The 21,274-nt window shown below is 46.7% G+C and overlaps 1 protein-coding gene across 5 annotated transcripts in view; it reads left to right on the forward strand.

Annotated features, from left to right (window-relative positions):
- The first annotated feature begins 8,051 nt into the window (after positions 1–8,051).
- Positions 8,052–21,274, forward strand: part of FAM131A (family with sequence similarity 131 member A) — a 58,280-nt gene continuing 45,057 nt past the window's right edge. For 2 of the 5 annotated variants that reach the window (XM_028731705.2, XM_028731704.2), the window contains exon 1: positions 8,052–8,358. In XM_028731705.2, the coding sequence (XP_028587538.2) occupies positions 8,328–8,358 (31 nt within the window). In that variant the 5' untranslated portion in view covers positions 8,052–8,327. Of the gene's footprint in view, positions 8,359–8,480; positions 8,500–8,961; positions 9,271–21,274 lie in introns of those variants that run through there. The other 3 variants (XM_028731703.2, XM_028731708.2, XM_028731707.2) reach the window with 3 other exon arrangements.

The following is a 21,274-nucleotide window of genomic DNA, read 5'->3' on the forward strand; positions in this document are numbered from 1 at the left end:
GAATCACACTGAGAGTCAGCTACTGTGTTTGAGCGTGTGGAGGTTGCATTGTATGAATCAAGTCATTGGCTCCACACCAGACACAGTTAGTTATTTTGTTAAGTTATATTTAAATCAATGGACCATGTTAGTCATCTCTACATTGTCCCATTGATCCCAATGCTATTTTTAGCTGTCTGGTGTAACAAGCTGTACCGTTCAGCCTGCGAGACATTTTGGTTGTTGTAGCACCTGTGGAAGATGGAGCTGCAAATCTTGATGCAAACCAAGCTGTGCTAACCACAAGAGCCCGCATTCTGGATCTTTGCACCAGCTCCTCACATAATTCCAGGGCCTTTCTTCTGGATATTTGTTTGATTCTGTCATGCCCCATAAAACATCTCCAAGTGGTTTCACAGTAAAAACGTCAATGATTTGAAACAATTCCATATGTAAAAGCAATTTGACAAGGGTGCAAGGGACAGGGGGTGGTGAGGGATGATACAGCTCCTTTCCAAGGGTGCAAGGCAGCCTAGGTACATGCTCACAGTGGTCAACCTACATGAAGCCCTCTCTCCCCACTTGCAATTCCCAGCCACTCGTATACAGAGGCACACTGCCTCCAACGGTGGAGTCATAGTCATAGTCAGCAAAACATAGTCAGCCCTCCCAGGTGCATCCCAGCAAGCCGAAATGCTCTCTTCCTCTTCCTCATCATTCCACTTTCTCTTCATCCCTTCCCTCCTCCCCACAGGGTGGGGCATCTGCAGCTCTCCCTATATTGATAGACTGTAATAGTTCTCACCATCCCTGAATATTTGCCATGCTGGCTGGAACTTATGGGAGTTGGAGTCTGCAGTGTCTGTAGGCAGTGCCGGATTACCAAACAGTCAGAGGAGGCCCCGGCCTATGGGCCCCACTCCATTTAGGGGCCCCACTCCAACAACGGATCAATAAAGATTGATTTTGATCTTGAAAGATAATTACAACCACGCTTTCTTAGTTCAATGTTATCTCACGAGAGTGAGCACAAAGAAACATCCACGAAAGAAGCTTTCAAAAAGTTATTAGGAGATAATTTACGAGGGCCCCCTCCCAAGAGAGAAGAAGAGAAGAAGAGTTTGGATTTCATATCCCGCTTTATCACTACTCTAAGGAGTCTCAAAGTGGCTCACAATCTCCTTTCCCTTCCTCCCCCACAACAAACACTCTGTGAGGTGAGTGAGGCTGAGAGACTTCAGGGAAGTGTGACTAGCCCAAGGTCACCCAGCAGCTGCATGTGGAGGAGCGGGGAAGCAAACCCGGTTCACCAGATTACGAGTCCACCGCTCTTAACCACTACGCCATACTGGCTGTTCGACTGTCTAGGGGCCTCCACAGGGTTTAATCCAGCACTGTCCATAGGGTGGCAGGTTTCGCACCACTGAACTACTCTCTGCCTCGTACACCTTAGCAGCAGCACCCATCTCACTTGTAGGCCCTGAGATAGCTGCCCTTTCAAAGATCAGGGAAACTGGGTGAGAAGAAAAGGGGTCTTTGCCCAAGCTTCCTGCAACTGTACATTCAGCCACCCACTCACAATGCCATCTTGATGCCAAGGGGAAGGCTTCCCTTCTTCCCAAGCCTTGGCCTGCATGGGGCATGAAAAGACTCAATTGCCTCTTATCGATCACCTGCTGAGCTATTGGGAATTTATGACCCACAGCAAATAGCCGGGACATTGCGCTCATGATGAGACATTGAACTGCCCAGCAATCAATGCCTTGCAATGGCTAGCTGTGCATCGCTCCCCAAGCTGCCAGACTTTGGCTGTGGTGTATGTGTCAGTCACTCTGGGAAGTTGGTAACAACAACAACAACAACAACAACTTATTTATACCAGACTTTTAGAAGACATCTGAAGGCAGCCCTGTTTAGGGAAGCTTTTAATGTTTGACATACTATTGTATTTTAATATTTTGTTGGAAGCCGCCCAGAGTGGCTGGGGAAACCCAGCCAGATGGGCAGGGTATAAATTATTTATTATTATTATTATTATTATTATTATTATTATTATTATTATTATTATTATTATTATTATTTATTATTATTATTATTATTATTATTATTATTATTATTATTATTTATTATTATTATTATAATATTTATTTATTATTATTATTATACCCTGCCCATCTGGCTGGGTTTCCCCAGCCACTCTGGGCAGTTTCCAGCAAAACATTAAAAATACATTAAAACATCAGTCGTTAAAAACTTCCCTAAATAGGGCTGCCTTCAGATGTCTTCCAAAAGTCAGATAGTGAATTGGTGGAATTCTCCCTCTTTCTGCCCACCCCCACCCACCATCAAGCATGGTTTGTTGTTCATGCCCAGAAATTCCAGGCTTGTGCTGAAGCAAACATCTCTTAAATTGATATGGTTGACACTTCCCTGACCTCCCTAGTCCTAATTAATGCATAAGGGGCCAAGCACTAATCTACTGGGAGAGTGGAGATATTAGACCCATTCTCATAATATAGCTGATCTAAGCTTCTAAGAGCTACAGTTGGTGCTGCCAGGATGAATGTGAACCAGGTGAGCAAACAGAGAAAGTATTTGGCAATGGTGCTTATGGGGGGCAGCAGGGATGGATGGGAGAATATTAGTATGAATATTAGTATGTAGATTACAGAATCTACAAAAGGAACCTCAGGGAACTAGCCTTACCCCTGCCAAATCTACCATTTTTCTGGGGCTTGTCTGCTCCACAGGTGAACAGCTCAAACTGTTGGCATGCTCAGTTGGCAGAGCATGAGACTCTTGATCTCAGTGTTGCACATTTGTGCCCCATATTGAGCAAAAGATTCTTACATTGCAGGGGGGGTTGGACTAGGTGATCCTTGTGGTCCCTTCCAACTCTACAATTCTATGATCAGGAGAAGCTTCCCAATGTGTAGCCTAAACATCACACTTTTTAAGAATGATATCTCATAGTTTTATATTCCATAATCTTATAGTTAGTTTTAGAGGTAATACTACTACTACTGTACTACTAATATATTTTTTCTTGCAGTTTGATCCCATCGGTCCAGTCTCTATCCTTTGGAGCCTCAGAAAACAAATCTGAGCCATTGTCTATGTGACATCATTCACATATTTGAAAATGGCTTTCCTCAAAGGACTTGTTCTCCAGGCCTCTCACCAACTTCGTTGCTCTCTCCTAGGTATGCCAGTTCATTTCTTGGACTGCGGTGCCCAGAACTGGACATAGAGCTCCAGATGAACCCTGGTCAAAGCGGAATAGGGCGGTACTATCTCACCACCTTGCAAAGCTAGACACTATGCTCCTGTTGATGCAGCCTAGAATTGCATTAGCCCTTCTGGCTGCTGAGTCTCACTGCTGACTCATCTTTCGCCCAATAGGCAATCTCATAATATAATCTTAATATTTTATATTTAACTCACACACCCTGCACCAATTATACAACTTCAGCGATCCAAAACTGACTTACACTGTCAGGCTATTGCTTCATTTAGCCTGATAAAGTCTAGGCAGCAGCTCCCCTGCTAGCTGGGATTCTTTCTGAGTGCACAGTGGAGAGAATGAGAATGCCAGGTGCTAGCACTGTTACTGAAACTAACCGTGTGCACTTGGTCAGGAATCTGGAGCAGGATAGATATGTAACAATTTATTTTAATTTAGTCTGTAATGCTTGCTCTATGACAGAGTCATGTCAACCAATCTTCCAATAATAATAATAATAATAAATTATTATTTGTACCCCAGCCACTCTGGGCAGCTTCCAACAAAGATTAAAAATACATTAAAATGTCACACATTAAAAACTTCCTTAAACAGGGCTGCCTTCAGCTGCCTTCTAAATGTCAGGTAGTTGTTTATCTCTTTGACATCTGACGGGAGGCCGTTCCACAGGGAGGGCGCCACTACCGAGAAGGCCCTCTGCCTGGCTCCCTGTAGCTTTGCTTCAGGCAGTGAGGGAACTGCCAGAAGGCCCTCGGCAATGGACCTCAGCGTCCAGGAAGAACGATGGGGGTGGAGATGCTCCTTCAGGTATACTGGGCCAAGGCCGTTTAGGGCTTTAAAGGTCAACACCAACACCAACAGCTCACTTGTCCCCACCCTCTGAGTATGAAAGCAAAGCCTGTATAGAGAGGAAAAAATCCATAGATTCTATATGATTCTGTCATGGATGCTTTAGTTGAGATTCCTGCATTGCAGGGGGTTGGACTAGATGACCCTCGGGTACCTTCCAACTCTATCGTTCTGTGAGTCTATGAAATCCAAACTTGGTGCTCACAAACAAATATTAAAATAAGAGGAATGTGTGAGAGTATTTATGCATTTATCATTCCATTCTTGTAGTTTTCTAATAATTTGGATTTTGTTCTTGCTATAAGAGCTAGGCTGCAAGGTAGCTGTCACTGATTCAAGAAATTCCTAGACTGAAAATAGACAATCCAGCTACATGAGGAAAGACATATTCTCATTTGAGTCAGAGATATACTTTTATGTTCTCTGTTCTACCTCTAACATGGCAGGAATTAAAAATTAGGCAAGAGCTGAGCAAAACCTATTGAATTTCCTTGCAAAACTAGCAGTATTTTAATAAAATGTATTTATTAGGAGTCAGCTAATTGCAAGAGCAAATACATTGAAAATAAACAGGAAAGCCATAATCTAGCACACGGCTAATTGTGCTTAACCCCATTATTACTGCATATTACTCAGGTAATATCATGGTGTCTCTGCACATGAAGAGTGGTCTAGAAGTATTTTAAGCATTTATGTTTTGTTCAGCATGTTGTGGTTTAAATAATGTTGGATTATTCTGTAATGAAGGGCAATTTATGAATTTGGTTAAAATAAAAACCAAAACCAACCACAAGCTGTGTTAATAAAAGCCTGACAAGAAAGACATAGAACTAGTGGGTAAAAGTTGTAATTAAGCATCACTACACAAAAGTATCACAAATTCTTCAGTTAGGGCCTAGTTAGCCATGACAATGAGTCAGATTGCCATAATTAGCCATGAATATAGCAATAAAAATAAAAATATATAGCTTACTAGCGGGAAGGTAAACAGCGTTTCCGTGTGCGGCTCTGGCTCGCCAGAGCAGCAATGTCACGCTGGCCACATGACCCGGAAGTGTCTCCGGACAGCGCTGGCCCCTGGCCTCTTGAGTGAGATGGGCGCACAACCCTAGAGTCTGGCAAGACTGGCCCGTACGGGCAGGGGTACCTTTACCTTTACCTTTATAGCAAAAAGCCAGAACCACAGAGGTGCGAGGAGTATGCAGTTGTATGACAATAGAAATGTCTGAACAGGGAAACCTGTTACTTGCATATTACAATACAAATATTTATTTTTTAAAGTCATATAAGCAAAGAATCCAACAAATATACAGTCTATAACATGGGTAGGCAAACTAAGGCCCAGGGGCCGGATCCGGCCCAATCGCCTTCTAAATCTGGCCCGCGAACGGTCTGGGAATCAGTGTGTTTTTACATGAGTAGAATGTGTGCTTTTATTTAAAATGCATCTCTGGGTTATTTGTGGGGCATAGGAATTCGTTCATTTCTCCCCCTTCAAAATATAGTCCAGCCCCCCACAAGATCTGAGGGACAGTGGACCCGGCCCCCTGCTAAAAAGTTTGCTGACCCTTGGTCTATAATCACTGTGAAAACCAAACCAAATATTGTGGTTTCTTCCAATAACATCCAGTTTATGATTTCTACTAATTCCATGTTCTATTGGCAATCAATTCTGTCTCCATATTAGTATGTGGCTTGTACACCAGCTTGAAAAGATACTGTAGGTGTACTGAAGAATTAATCCAAATGCTTTATTGATCTACGCTCCACTGCTGTTCCATCAAAGGAAAAATCCCAGAAATGTTATCGATCCAATTTGTTTCTACTTGACTCAACAGGGGTTTGAGCAATCTCACACCTGTTTCATACACACAGACTTATTCATGAACATGAGAGAAATCTCATAAAGAACTAACAATGTATGCAAGCAGTGGTGGGGTTGCATTTTGTCTTCCTCAGAGGCTACCATAATTCATTGAGGGTCCTGGCCGTCGACATAATGTTATGGCTTTGCCAGCAATCTTCTTGGCTCTCAGGTGGGGTCCATTAGGTGGGAGCCCCCAGCCTGCATTCTCCTTCAGTCTCAGATATTTTAGCTGCCTGTATTTAGCAGGCACAGTGGGAGTGTCTCTCATAGAGTTCTCTCTAGAAAGTTTTCAGGAAAACTCTGCGAGCTTCAGCTCCTATCATGTGCCTATCTAGCAAAACACGAATTGTTGGTTTGACTGCATTTTAAATATCGCCCAGTTGGGAGTTCTAAGAAGTTGTTCTTTAAATAAATAGTGAAAACTTTGGCTTCTTGGGAATATGATATATTCCACATGACAATGCATTGTGTACTATGCTGGAAGGCCACTCCTGATGCCACTTCAATCGTAGGAGCATAGAAGGCTGACTTGTACAGAGTCAGACCATTGATTGTTCTAGCTCAGGCAGTGGCTTCAGGACCCAGAGAGTTCCCAGTCTTTCCCAGTCTTTCTCAGCTTCCTCCTCCTTAGCCTCAATGTTTCCCTTCTAGAACTCAGCAGAGAGGAAGATGGGGACAAAACTTAAAACAGCTGCCTTTGCCTATCATTGGCTCTGGCTCCACTTACAGCTTATCTCTCTTCTTTCTGTCCCACCAATACCAATGAGCACCAGCTACCACTACCTGAGATCTTCTGTATGCAATGGCTGTATTCAATCACTGAGCTACACCTTTCCATGAAGTGGAGTTGCAATGCTAATGCCAAAGCCTGGTGCTTAAGGGCAGCTCCCTTCTGTTTTTGGTGTATGATTGCACAGCCTCATCAGCTACTGCCTGCCTCATGAGGCTAGAAGGAAATGAAATTTTAGTTCTATCTCCCTTGTATCAATGACCATCATACATGCTGTCTTATGAAGTAACGTACCCTGAGCCTTATGAGGGGCTGGCAGAACTGGGAGACACTAGACTACAGTGGCTTGGTGAAGGAGAATATACAATTTGGCACCACCACAGCAGCATTCAGAAGGAGAAAAAACTGTCAGGCCATGAGGCTTAAGAAATCTAGTACGGGACTTTTAAAATATTTTGCCAAGGGTGCTCAAACACATGACTTCTTGCAAAGTGTCATCCCCCCAATAGATGTTGATGAGTTGAAGCTTTGGGCATTCCATGACACCTTTCCTTTTTGGGGTACCATGTGCTGTGTTAGTGTGAATGGAGAGATGTGTCTTTGAACCAGAGGCTGCCAACTGGCGTCATTGCTGTATATAGTAAACAGCCTCCTTAGAACAGATGCTTTGCACCATTCCATACAATGTCCACAATGCCCTTTGGCTGAGCAGCAACCACATCACATATTATTGGGAACGAAGATTACAGAAGGAGCCCCATGGCCACATGAGAGGGGGACGGAAGCGTTTCCAGCAGAAAAGGATACTTGCCATAAGGTTGGGAGAAGGGGTCTTGCCTTGTGTGTGTGCTTGTGCATGACAAGTAGCAGGAGAGAGGGGTTGCCATGCCTGTTGCATCTTCTCTTTCAGGCATCACGAACCCATCTTGCTTGTGAAATTTGGGTGGGGATGGGAGAGCTGGCGTAGGTGATGTGAGAGCAGGGATTTAAGTCTCCCCAACCTACGTGCAGGACCCAGGAGCATTAGCACCTGCAAATTACAGATGGCAAACCTGGCACAGCAAGCCATTGATCCGCCACCTAAGCAAAATCGGTTAGCTTCTTCGGCCCGCCCAGCAATTCAACAGACCCTTGGTTCCAGGTTCTAGTTTTGGCGGCGCTGGCCAAGGTGCTGAAATCGGCGGCGCCCGCCTAGAAGCCCGCTTTGCTGCTGTCCAGGGTGCTGAAGCCAGAGCGCTGTTCTTGGTGCTGAAGCCAGCTGCCTGTCTGCTAGCAGCTCGCTCGCTCGCTCTCAATTCTCCGCCAGCAGCAGTGACGTAGTCGAACGTGCAAGCGGCTCAGCCCCAGTGTCCCTGAGACGCCAGCTTCTCGAGGGGGCAGAAACTGAGAAGGAGGAGGAGGAGACAGAGAGAGCCAGAGCGGTTCCTGGAGATCGTGTGTGTGTGTGTCTGTATGCGCGCGCGCTTCCTCCCTCCCCCTAATCTCCCCTCTTCTCTGTGTTGCCAGATCAACCCCACCAGCCAACGGGGGGAAAAAAAGAGAGAAGTCGCTTCTCCAGCCCACCGCCCGCCTACCAGCTCACAGCCCATGAGGTACTGTGGCAATGTGTGCGGTCTGGAGCAAAGGTTTACTGCCATCCTAAATTGCCCCCGACGATTATGGGCTGTATTGGCTCCAAAACCACCATCGGTAAGATTGCTTCTACCTTGCGGCGGCGGCGGCGGCAGGGGGGAATGGGGAGGGAGTGCGTGGTTGCACCTCCGATGTGCCAGAACCAGCCGGAGTATGGGGGGATGCAGGTGCCTGGATCGTCCCTGGAGAAGAGATTGGGTGAGGCGGGGGGCGGGGGCTGCAGCGGAAGAGATCGCTTAATCGTTATAGCGTGTTTGTTTTCTGGAAGAAGGGCAGCAGGGAGCATGAGCCTGTCCCCCCCCCCCCGGAGGGGGTAGAGAGGGGTGTGTGCATGTGCGGGGGGGGGAGGTGCGTTGAGGCAAGGCAGGCTCCGCTCGCATGCTGCCTTCAGGAAAGGGCGAGCCTGGCGCCTTGGCTTCCTTGGCGTGGAAATCACGGCCGAGGTGTCGAGGCGGATGATCGCTCCGCTGGCTTCCCGGGGGTTGCTTGGCGCCGCAGCCTTCCAGCAGTTTCAGGGTTGTTTTCCCTCCAGAGCTTGGAAACATCCTCCCCTTTCCTCGGCTCTCTCTCTCCCCCCGCCGCCCCCCGCCTCTCCCCGCACCCCGCGACGACAGCAACGGCCGGAGCCCGGCGCAATTAGCATGCGAGGGCAGACTTGCTGTTGCCAAGGAACCACTCTCCTTAGCAGACCTTCAGCCTCACCGCCCCCCCTCCCGGCCGCCTTCTCGCCCCAATCTCAATTCGCATCCGAGAACCAGGAAGGAGAAGGAGGAAACACACCCAGGATTGGCCTCCTGTGTTAGAAGCCTGGCAGCCGGTTCAGCTTCTCCGGCTTGGGCGCAGTAAAGATGGGGGAAGAGGCGAGCAAAGGCTTCGGTCGACGCTCCTGAGCCGAGTCCGGGTCACAGTCTGGAGCAGGAGCCGCTGGCTTTGCAGAGACACTCGGTGCAAGTTGCGTGGAGGGAGCAGGTCAGTTTCACAACTCGGCAGAGGAAGCCAAGGACTCCCAGGGGGAAGGGGACCCTGTTCTTGAATCATGCTTTAGGGAGGCGGTGTGTGAATCTGGCGAGCAGGACCCCCAGGAAGTAGTGGCAGAGAGGGATAGCCTGCTGCCTTGGGCAATGCATCCCATATGGCGTTATTTCTGCTTGAAATTTGCTCCTAATCCCTTTTCTCATGGGCTATCCCCGCCCCCCCCCCCCCCGCCATACACACACCTAGTTGTGAACAGCAGGTCTCTTCAACCCAGAATTTGAGTTCACTCCTAGGAATAAAGTTCTGTTTTAAATCAATGGGATGCCTGCCGGCTATCTTTCCTGACCTCATGCCCTCCAGACGTTTTGAGACTACTACAACACTTGCCAGCTGCCGCCAGCTCAGAAGTTGTTCTCCAAAATATCTGCAGGACACTAGGCTGGAAAGGCTGGATGAGAGTGCCTAGAGCTGGGATGCTAGATAGAGTCCAGGAAGCAGTAGGAAGAAAGTTTTCAGGAATGGGGAGAAAGAAGACCTGTAACTTAGCACAGCATGTATGCATTATGCATTTGAGTGCTTCATAGCCTCCTCTTCTGTGCAGAGCAGCTTACAGAAAGATCAAACATCATATAACAATGAAAACAGAAAGAACTATGAAAAATAACAACAATGCATTAAAAAAACAAAAACAGCAGAGGAAGATGCCGTTGCCACACAAAACTGGCAGCTCTAAAGGCCTTTTAACCTGGCCCCAAACAGAGATCAAATTTGGTGCCAGCCAAGACCTGTGCATCTCTTCAACTGTGGGGGACCCAGGTCAGAGCTTCTGAGGGTTATGTTAATACGTGGGCAGTTTTGTGTCTTGTGTGCTAGAGAAAATGGGTGATATTAATAGCAGAAACTGACAATGGTTATAACAAGCACACATACCCTGTTCGTCTTTTGGGAAACTTCCCCTTCAGGGCATGTGAACATTGACTCCAATGTCCAGACGCCCTCTGCAGTTATGTTCAGAGGCCTGTTCCATGTCCTGAGGCATTTCCCCCCTGAATATCTCAGGTGCTGGGTACAAGCAATGAGAGGGAGGGTGTTGTTTTCGTGCCTTGTTCATCAGGCATTTGGCTGACTGACTGTTGGGAATGTAATGCCTTTCTTTGTCTGCTCCATCAGGAGTTGTAGCATTTGCTTGCATTGCCTGTTTTGGGCTAATAGGATGTCATTTTTGTCTCTGGTCCAGGCTTCTGTAATGTGCTTGGATGTGTCCACCTGTCTGAGCTTCTCCTTTCATACCCGGGTTGAAGGCTCCAGAAAGACCCTCTGTTTGGCAGCACTATGCTTTTTAATATTGATGGCCCCCCTCTCAGCAGTGGTTGGCCCTTGGGACTGGTGGGGCAAAGTGCAGAGAGGCCAACAGTAGGTGACAGGCAGAGGCATCACTAGTTTTAGTTTCTCCCCCATCCTCCTTCCTGCTGAGTTCTACAAGGGCAAGACTGAGGCTGAAGAGAAGGGGAAAGCTGACAACTAGGTTTGTAAGTAAGAAGGCAGGCAGGTAGGGGTTGTTTGGAGGCAAGTGGAGGTTGGTGAGGCAGTCCCCTATTTGCTGTAATGGTAGAGCTCCACTGCCCAAATCCTCCTCCTCCTTCTGGATACCACATTCAACAGCAAGTTCCTTACATCTTTGTGTTCTCAGCCAACACACATGCAACCTTCGAAGAGAGGGATCCTACCTGTATATCTCATCATGCTTAAATTTACCACCTCCTGGGTTCCCTTACTGTGGCCAGTCTTTAATATGCTGGTGTGGTGGAAGTAGTTCTGTTCAGTCTGGAAGTACCCCCCCGCCCCCGCAACCCCCCCCCCACTATTATTTAATTACACGTGTATCTGACAGGAGTGAGCCAGCAGTAAATTACACTGGGCAAAGTGTAATAAAACTCTTTATTAGCAAACACAGGATCTGTGCAGCAGTGCCAGGCCTAATAAGCACGGCAACTCATCTCTGGCAGGTGTTGTCCCCATGAAGCAGTTGCTGAGACCCCGCCTCCCCACAGCTGCCTAAATCCCCTCCTCTCCAGGGTTTTCTCCAAGCAACTTGAGACTGCGCCTGCATGAAGCTAACTTTCCCCCTGCCCCTTTCATGCCTCTTCTGGTTCTGGGAGACTGGGGGAAAGGGGGCTTGTAGCAGGAGAAGGAAGCACACGTGCCTCTTCACCAGCTGGACTCATCTCTGCCTCTTGGCCTCCTTTCTCTCCTGCTTCAGCTTCTGTTTCTGATTCTGATTCTGGACTGCTCTCTGTCAGAGACTCCCCTCTCTCACTCAGCCCTGTTACCTGTTCAGCTTCTGACACCTCCTCCTCCTCCCAGTCTTCTCCCTTTTCTCCCTTGGACCACTTATCATAATCTCACCACCACTTCCCGAGTTCTGAGCCGTCTTCTCTTGGGGTATTCCCAGCTGGTTCCTCCTCCCATTCCTCTGCCTCCAACCAGTCAGTGACCGTATCTTACTCTTCCGCTATGGGCTCAGGGCAGTATATATGGCATTTTTATCCTCTGGAGAATATAACATATAGGCTGAGAGAAAGTGGCTGACCCAAGATGAGCACTTCACAAGGGACAATCTTGACCGCACTCAGTTCATGTTCAACTGAGCTCTGGCATTGAAAACAGCTGTTAGGACCAAGCCTTGGAAGATTCTACATCCTAGGGTTTACAAAAAGTCCAGTTCACCTTATCCCAGGTGTTAGCCCCTAGACCTGCCTGTTCAATCTTTTCTTGAATGCCCTTATATGGGCATACAGTATATACACTGCAAATACATATAGCGTAATTCTAAGCATGCTTATTCAGTAGTAAGTCCTGTTGGCTTCTGTGTGACTTAGTCCCTAGTAAATGAGCAAAGGACTGTTGTCCTAAATTGGTTTTAATACTCATTCCCTCTCTCTGGAATCCTGGAAGCTGCTATAAGTCGGCAATTCCCAAGCAACAGTTACAGGTCCCAGGATTCTTTGAGGGCAGCTATGACTGTTATGCTGGTATAATTATCACATGGAAAGTTGAGCATATGTGCCCTTAATAAAACTCAATGTTCCCTAAACAAGAGTAGGCTTTGCTCACCCAACCCCGATCCTAACAATGTTAATTTGAGAATAAGTACTGTTGGTTTCAAGGGGACTTACTTTCAAGCAAAATCACTTAGGGCTAGACAGACCTATACACCTTCCATGATAATACTCAGAATTTAAATGGTGCCATAGAATATTGCAAGCACTTGGAAATCATTAGCTCAGTCATCTGCACAAGGTTGTTGTTGTTTAGTTGTTTAGTGGTGTCCGACTTTTCATGACCCCATGGACCAGAGCACGCCAGGCACTCCTGTCTTCCACTGCCTTCCGCAGTTTGGTCAGACTCATGTTTGTAGCTTCGAGAACACTGTCCAACCACCTCATCCTCTGTCATCCCCTTCTCCTTGTGCCCTCCATCTTTCCCAGCATCAGGGTCTTTTCCAGGGAGTCTTCTCTTCTCATGAGATGGCCAAAGTATTGGAGCCTCAGCTTCAGGATCTGTCCTTCCAGTGAGCACTCAGGGCTGATTTCCTTCAGAATGGATGCGTTTGATCTTCTTGCAGTCCATGGGACTCTCAAGAGTCTCCTCCAGCACCATAATTCAAAAGCATCAATTCTTCGGTGATCAGCCTTCTTTATGGTCCAGCTCTCACTGCACAAGGTAGCTGGTATTATTATCCCCATGTTATGGATCAGAAAGGATGCAGTAGTGACTGAAGCAGAAGTGAGGAGGTTGACAAAGGCAACCTATTGAGTGGAAGGCAAAGGCAAGGTTTGAAATGGGGACTTCTTGATTTCTCAGCTCACAGTGTAATCCTATGCATGTTTCAACAGAAGTAAAATCTACTAAGTTCAATGGGGCTTGCTTCCTGGTAAATGCGTTTGCACACTTTATTTATCTAGAAATATTTATCACATGCCCTATGTCACTACATTTTGGGGGAAGGGCATGTAACATATTTAATGCAATAATTACAAAATGACACCCTCAAAATAAGAAATAACCAGCGCTGGCTTTGATGTAAAAATGCTTCCTTGATGCCAGGCTGACCTAAGAGGGGAAGGTATTCTGTAACCAAGGTACCATCCAAGAGTGAGAATCACTGAACTCAGTGGGACTTAACTGGGAGTAAACATAGAATTATATGATGTCTCCTAGCCCTCTTGCTATAGTAAATGCAACTGGATTTCCTCCATAAGATTGAAGCATAAGAAATGCTTGGCACATCCCAAACCAGAATCTTTCCAGAATCCTTTGTTTAGATTTGCTGGGAAAATGGAATCCCAGACCGTGAGAAAATGAAGCAGTCACCACTAGCACCTCAAACTGGAATGAAGATATCCAGTGAAATGGTCCAATGCAGGAAAAAGCACCAGCAATGCTGACCACGCCATGTTTGAATTTACGTATCTTTGCCACCATGAGACCTAGAAACTTGCTTAATTGTTTTTGAAAACAAACTAGTTTCTTCATTGTTTTTGACCAGGGCCTTGAACTGCCAAAAGAGGGAGCGGAGGAGGAGGATCCACGTAGCCTGTGGGTCCATCTGCCTAGCCCATCTGTAGTGTGAGTATTTTAGTGTAGGAGCTTCAAGGCAGATGGATGGGATGTAGAAACCATGCTAAGCTCACCAGAAAGGTGGGTGGATATGAGGGAGAACCTCCTGCGCACATTTCACAGCCCAGAAGCTATTGGCATTTTGCTGTGGGTGGAATTGTTTGTTTCTTTAAAGAAAGAAAAGAAACATTGTTTTTCCTCTTGGATTTTTATTTAGGAAAAAAGAATTGAACAAAAAAAACCCATTACCAGTTCTCTCATGATGAATTTCGGCTTCTTGTTGTGAGCTGGTGATTTCCTTAGGGTCCTGGCCAACATTGAGCTTTATAGAAAAGCTAATTTGAGTGGTGAATGGAGGCTGTTGACTTATGAAGCTAATGCCTCCTCCTGAATCAGACCATGGGGCTCTACTTCCTGATATCCTCTTTGACAGGAGATACCAAGAATTGAACCTGAGACCTTCTGCATGTGAAGCATATATCTACCACTCACTCCATTCTCCCTTGCAATAGGAAGCAGCAACCTTATACCAGGTCAGGTATCCATCTAGCCTAGTATTCTCTGCTCTGACTGGCAGCAGCCCTCTACAGACGCAGGCAAGAGTCTTTCTCAGTCCTGTTTCAAAATGTCAGGGAACGAACCAGGGATCTTCTGCTTGTAACCCATCTCTCTTGATACACTTCATCTGGCTGACAAAGTTATCGCTTCCTCAATGTACCCCTTCTTTGGAGAAAGGACAGTGAAAATGTTCTCAGGGGGAGCCAAGCCAATTGCCCCCACCATTCGATAAGCTAGTTTTTCAGTTTGTGCAGAACGTGCAGGTGGACAAGCAGCAGCAATCCCCAAAAGCAGCAGCACACTCTCGCAGCCCCCATAAGGCTGCTTCTTGCCAGCTGGCTTAAAACACACTGTTTGTTTTCCTTCCTTCCCTCACTTTCAGACAGGGGAGGCAGGGCATCATAGTTCCTTTCAACACTAACCCAGGCAGGTAGGGAGTTCCATGAGGCACACATACCAGTCATCTAAGAGGGCTCACTGGTCATTCTTTAGATGGAGATCTTGTTGTTCGCTCATACAACTTAGTATCAAGTAGTACAAAGACCTGTGTTTGGTGGTGGTGGGTACTGCCTCTGTTTTTGGACGGGAGTCGATTACTGGCAAATTCAGGTTGATTTGGAACTCTTGTGCAACAAACAAAATTGGACTTTTTGTGATAAGTTAAAGTGCAGGGAAGATGAACTGACAACTGTGGGATAACACCTGCTTAGTCCAGTGTTGTCTAACCTCCCAGGAAACAAATCAGAATGAATGCTCAATAAGTAGCCAATGTTGTCTCATCTCCCTGCAGACAAGTCAGGCGATCAATATCACCTCAATAAACAGGCGATCTGGAAGTGACCTGCAAATATTTAGGAAGAATTCTGAAAAATCAGTAACTAGGAATGTTGGAGAATTCAGTTGGAAACGGGAGCGGAAATTGCAGCAAATCACAGGTCTGCCCGAGGTCAGGAATGCAAAACATTATTAGCTGACTTTTTTTATCCCACAAACGTTTCATAAATAATTACATGGTTTCCCTTCCCTTGAAATGCACTGAGGTTAATGACATAACTCATTACGTCCTTAACTATATGAGTTCCACCCACAACAGACAGCAAGGCAAATTGCCTAGGTTTTAGCAGAAGCCGATCCGTGATGGAATGGAGACATAGGGCAAGCACTTGTGTGGAGCAGAGAGACTGAGAAAGAAGGGATGAGGGAGGGGTATGAGGAGCACACAGCAGACCATTCCCTTTCTGCCCAGTGGGGCTTTCCTACCCATTGTGTATCCTTTGACTCCTACTGCTTTGGGAGACCATCAAAACCCTCCCCTTTGCAGGTGCCGTATTAAAAGCCACTCTGCAAAGGCCTCACTGGCAGCCCCTTTAATTCCCCCTTGCGTGCTGCTGAACCCTACAATTGTGGGGAAGTTGCTCAACCCCTTAGTTGTGGGGGAGTCGTAACAGCCCATTCTGCCACTTCAGAGTCCTTTTCACTTTCGCTCACAGCAGTGTGTCCCTGCAGAGGTGTTAGGAATCCTGTTCCCTAGCAATCAGTGGCACAGGGCGCCGTTTTGTTTTTTATGGGCATTGTGTGCATTGAAGTTCTCCTCCTTTATTTCAGCTTCACTTGTTGCATCTTCTGATAAATTATTGACTTCTTTGGTCAGTGGGTGGGTGTGTTTTTCTGTCTCCTCCCTAGCAAGAGGAGTCCTTGGTGCGATGGCACCAGAAAGAAAACCCTCTGTAAACATGCAGCAAAATCCCACGCTGGAGCAATATACAGTCTCCCCTTTGCACAGAGCAAACATCCTGTGTAACCTTTCCTTTCCACAGAGGGTACAGGAAAATGCACATTCCTGCTTCCCATTGATTTTTTTTAGCATCTCCTGTGAAACAGAGGGACCAGTTCTGCTGACTTTCTCTCCTTTTGCCAAGACTTTCTGCTCAGTCTCTCATTTCCCCAGCCTGCCAGAGTATCAGCATGATGGTGTTCAGACATAGCTTTTGTCCCTGAATCTGTTTAGCTGAAACCATAACCCTTTTGCTCAGGAGTGGGTCTGGTCTCTTCCCATGCCTTTGTGCTGATGGGAAGCCATTCACTATAGTGACCTGGTGTCCTCTAGCTCAGTTGGTAGAGCATGAGATCTCAAGGTTGTGGGTTTGAGCCCCACGTTGGGCAAAAGGTTCCTGTATTGCAGGGGGTTGGACTAGATGACCCTCGTGGTCCCTTCCAAGTCTATGATTCTAAGGTTCCATCTAAGATATTTTGGACCACAGGTTCCATCAGCCACAACCAGCATGGATATTCCATAAAGGTACTATCAGGCACCCAGGCCATGTGGGAAGGGCCCAGGATGCAGATTGGGGATAACCAAAGTGATGCCCTGCAAATGCTGTTGGACTTCAGCTCCCATCATCCCACTGGCCTGCTGGCTGGGGCTGATGGGAGTTGGAGGCCAACAACAACTGGAGGGAACTATATTGGCATAGATCCTTTCTGTGCTAGTGTGCTCTTGGATGCTGGAAGGGATGCAGCTGGTATGGAAGGAATCACAGCGTGGGATTTCCCAACACAATCCAGGCTTGGAAGGAGCTGGGATGTCATAAGGTCCCCAGCATCACTAACCTGGGGTTAAGCAAGGCTTTCCAGGGGACAGAATGGAGGAAGGGTAAATTACCCACCCTGTCCTTTCAATGTGAAGAACCTTTTAATTCCCTTCCATTCCTGTTTGGTGCTCTCTCAGGCCTGATGGATGCATTCCACTTGGAATGGGGTAGCCTGCCATCAGTTGCCTCTGGTCTGCTCTCCAGCATCTCCAATGCTGTGGGTGCAGAGGAACGGTGTGGGTCAGCCAAATGATGTGGCCAACAGGGCAATACAAGAGTAGGAAGGAACCAGATCATTCTGCCACCCACTCGGAGAGTTCTTGCCAGCCTTTGCTGGAGCGCCATGAGTCAGGAGGACACCGCAGCCAGCAACTCCCACACTACTCCTATAACTTATGGACTGGGCCACAGAGAGACAGGACATAGTTTCAAGGGAATTCAGTGCTTCTTGAATTGAACCCATTTTCGAGGCTTGAAGCTGGAGGTCTTTGCTGGGGTTACCAGGCTTTCATACTGCTAAAGAAATCTTGGTTTGTTGCAAGAGTTTCAGCTGATTTATTTCCCAGGCACATTTGAATAAATGTGTGTACAAGTAAAAGCAATAGTTCTGAAGCAGAAAGCATACCTTATTTTTTTTAATGTTGTGTGTGATATGTGTTGTCTTAGCAGGAGCACATCCTTTCTGGATGTAAGAGAATGAGGCATGACTCTTTAAAGATGCTTTTTGCCTTCTGAATTTTCCTATACGTGCCCATAAGTACTCATTTTAATCTGCTGCCTCATTAACCAGGGTAGGGTTGGTTGTTGTTTTTTAAAAAAAACACAATGCGGCCTTCTACCATGTTACTAGGAAGTTAGTCTCCCTGCATTCAAAAGGGGTTGAGCATGCCAGGGGTTGCAGCCCTGGCCAATCAGAAGTTAATAGACTGCAGCACAAGTCTTTTTTTATTATTATTAATCTGCGCCATTGAAATGCAATCCCTGTCATTTCCAGGTAGAATTGGCAATGTGTCCTGCCTGGAGCCCTGGAGAGCAGCTGCTGGTCAGTGTAGTCAGGGGTCAGCAAACTTTTTCAGCAGGGGGCCGGTACACTGTCCCTCAGACCTTGTGGGGGCCGGACTGTATTTTTTTTTTGGGGGGGAATGAATGAATTCCTATGCCCCACAAATAACCCAGAGATGCATTTTAAATAAAAGGACACATTCTACTTGTGTAAAAACCGCCCACAGGTCGGATTTAGAAGGCGATTGGGCCGGATCTGGCCCCCGAGCCTTAGTTTGCCTACCCATGGTGTAGATAGTACTGAACTGGATGTACCAAATGATCTGACTCAATATAAGGCAGCTTCCTCTCTTCCTGCCTTATGCTCCTTTCTGGGCTCTGGGCAGGGCAAGTGTTTTCACTCCCCTTTGCTAGCTCAGGGTACCCTCCCCATTTTGTGTCTCATCTATTTCTGGCAGCGAAAGGTGACATTGACACCCCTGTTTTTTGGCACTGCTGCAGTTTCAGCAGGACCCGGCCCTCCGGACTGTCCTTCTCATTGTTCATCAGAAATCTTTGCCTCCTGTCCCTTGCCAATGCTGACGGCAGCCCCGGGACCAGTGATTGCTGCCCCGGCTCTCAATTGATGCTGAGTCTCCGGTTAAAAAAACTTTGACACACATTCTTTGATTTGTGTGTGTGTTTAATGTCTCAAAGTGGGAGGGAGAGAATCTGTGCTATTTCTGCGGAAGCTGCTGGCACCCCCTACCCCCCCGGCATGATGGCAGCACGCTCAGAAATTAATGGCTCGCCTGTTAGGAACGCAGTGTCCCTTTCATGGAAGGGAGACTCACGCTGCCGGATGCAGTCTCTTCTTGGAAGGAAATCCTGGCTAGATTCACACATCCTCCCTTCCTCCTTTTCTGCACCTCTCTCTCCATCTCTTCCCTCCCCACTGACACAAAGTCTGTTTCAGTCTGTGTGCACATTACCATCCACTCTGGGACCAGTGCGCTCCCAATACTGCTGGCTGTAGAATCCGCATTCCCCACAATGCAGAACTGGCTCGTAGTTTCTTGATAAATGCTGTTTGATGCTTTTCCCACTCAAACCAGTTTCCAACTGGTTTGAATCATAAGCTATACTCATTTCACTGTTCAAAGATCCTCCTATTTTCCAGGGACAGTCCCAGATTTACAGAAGCCATCCCGGTTTCGGATTTGATCCCAGAATGCTCCTGTTTTCCTTAGGATGTCCCTATTTTCATTGGATAAATGTTGGAGGGTATGGAATTACCTGACCCCCGAGGCATCTGAAGGCAGCCCTCTATAAGAAAGTTTTAAAATGTTTGGTGTTTTATTATGTTTTTATATATATTGGAAGCTGTTCGAGTGACTAGAGAAACCCAGTCAGATGAATGGAGTATAAATAGTAAAATGATGATGTTGATGTTGATGGTGATGATGATAGAATGTCCCTATTTTCATCAGAGAAATGTTGGAAGGTATGGGTTCAGCTAAGGTGTGTACACTTGAGAAAGCCATTGCACATGTGCAGATGACTGCTTCATGAATAGGAGTTGTTGGGGGTTTGTAGGTGAAGGATAAACCAAACTGCTAACGTCCCCACTCCCTTTCTGGAGTATGGGAAATGACCTCGCAACAAATGACCTTTTAAGCCTCTAATGTGTACCTAGCCTTAGTTTCCATAGAATCCCTGAGCCAGAGGGACCAGCCTCCCTTTCCCTCGACAGTGACGATGCACAGCAAATGCTGCCTTTTGCAGGAACTTTGCCCCATTTATAGTCAGTAGATATTCAAGGCTGCTTTGCATGTTCCATAGTTTGCATGCTATATTGCAAGAAGTTCTTTGGCCTGCGTTCATTCATGCGTTATCTCAGCAGTATGCTTTTCGCATATCCCAGGAACCGAAACCACATGGGAACATCTCTCTGCTTAGTTAACCATGAGCACGAAACAGTATCTATGTGATTTGGGCTGAATTTCACTTGTAAGTTTTATTGACTGGAAGGGAACTGGTTTCCACTATCCCTTGCTTAGGAGCTGAGCAACACTGTGAAGACCCTTGCATGATGTATTATTGGGGGTTGGACTGTACCACTTCAGGATGCAAATGGGTGTGTGTGTGTGTGTGAGAGAGAGAGAGAGAGAGAGAGAGAGAGAATGAATGATTATGTTCATTGATCACACTTCCTACAAAAGTATAGGAATGTAGGAAGTTGCCTTATACCAAATCAGACCACTGGTCCATGTAGCTCAGTATTGCTTACACTGACCGGCAGCATCTCTCCAGGGTTTCAGGAAGAGGCTTTTCTCAGACCTACTTAGAGATGCTGGAAACCGAACCAGAGATCTTCTTCATGCATAACAGCTGCTCTGTCACTGAGCCACGTCCCTTCTTTCAAAATCAGCAAGGCAGGGGGGAAAAAGATAGCTTTGAACGTTCCCTTTGACTACTTTTGTATGCATAGTGATCCTTTAAAAAAAACAACACCCCATGACTACAACATTTGTGTGTGTGTAAATGTTCATATTCAAGCATTTGTTCCATCTCCCTGGAGGTTGAAGGGATACAATCCATCAAGAGCTGTACCACGTAATTCGGTAGTAGATCATGTACATCAGCAGACAGGCTGGAGACAGACTGTAGTTTGTGAATTTAAAAATCCAGACGATGGCAATGCCTTTTATTAGGCCAGCCAGAATGTCACAGAGGAAGTGCGCAAGCCTTCGGGTTCTCCAGAACTCTTCATCAGGCTTGATGCTGCTGCACAGAGCAAGAGGAAGGACAGAGGAAAAGAGTTGGCGATGCCTCGGAGCCGGTGGCTGGTCAGAGGCTTAAGACGCAGCAAGGAGGAGCCAGCAGCAGACATTGAAAGGAGAATCCGTGAGGTGCTATGCAGGTCTCATTGCACCTAACACTGCAGCAGAGGGGAAAAGGAAAACATACCCTCATGTTTGAAAAAATAAAAACAAAGTATTATATGTTCCTTTCCTACTCCGTGGCAGTGTTAGGTGCATAGAACCTCACAGAGCCCCTTTTCAATGTCTGCAACCTGCTCCCACATCCCATCTAAAGGCTCTGACCAGAGGCAGACCCCCAAGCCAACTTCCCTCCCCCCAGCTTTGCTCTGGCCTGATGAAGAGACCCGTGGACCTGAAAGGTTTGCACATTATTCTGGGTTGGCCTAATAAAGGTATTGCCCTCATCAGTGGCAGACATTGGGC

Source organism: Podarcis muralis, chromosome 6, assembly GCF_964188315.1.
Source record: "Podarcis muralis chromosome 6, rPodMur119.hap1.1, whole genome shotgun sequence".
Taxonomy (NCBI): Eukaryota; Metazoa; Chordata; class Lepidosauria; order Squamata; family Lacertidae; genus Podarcis; species Podarcis muralis.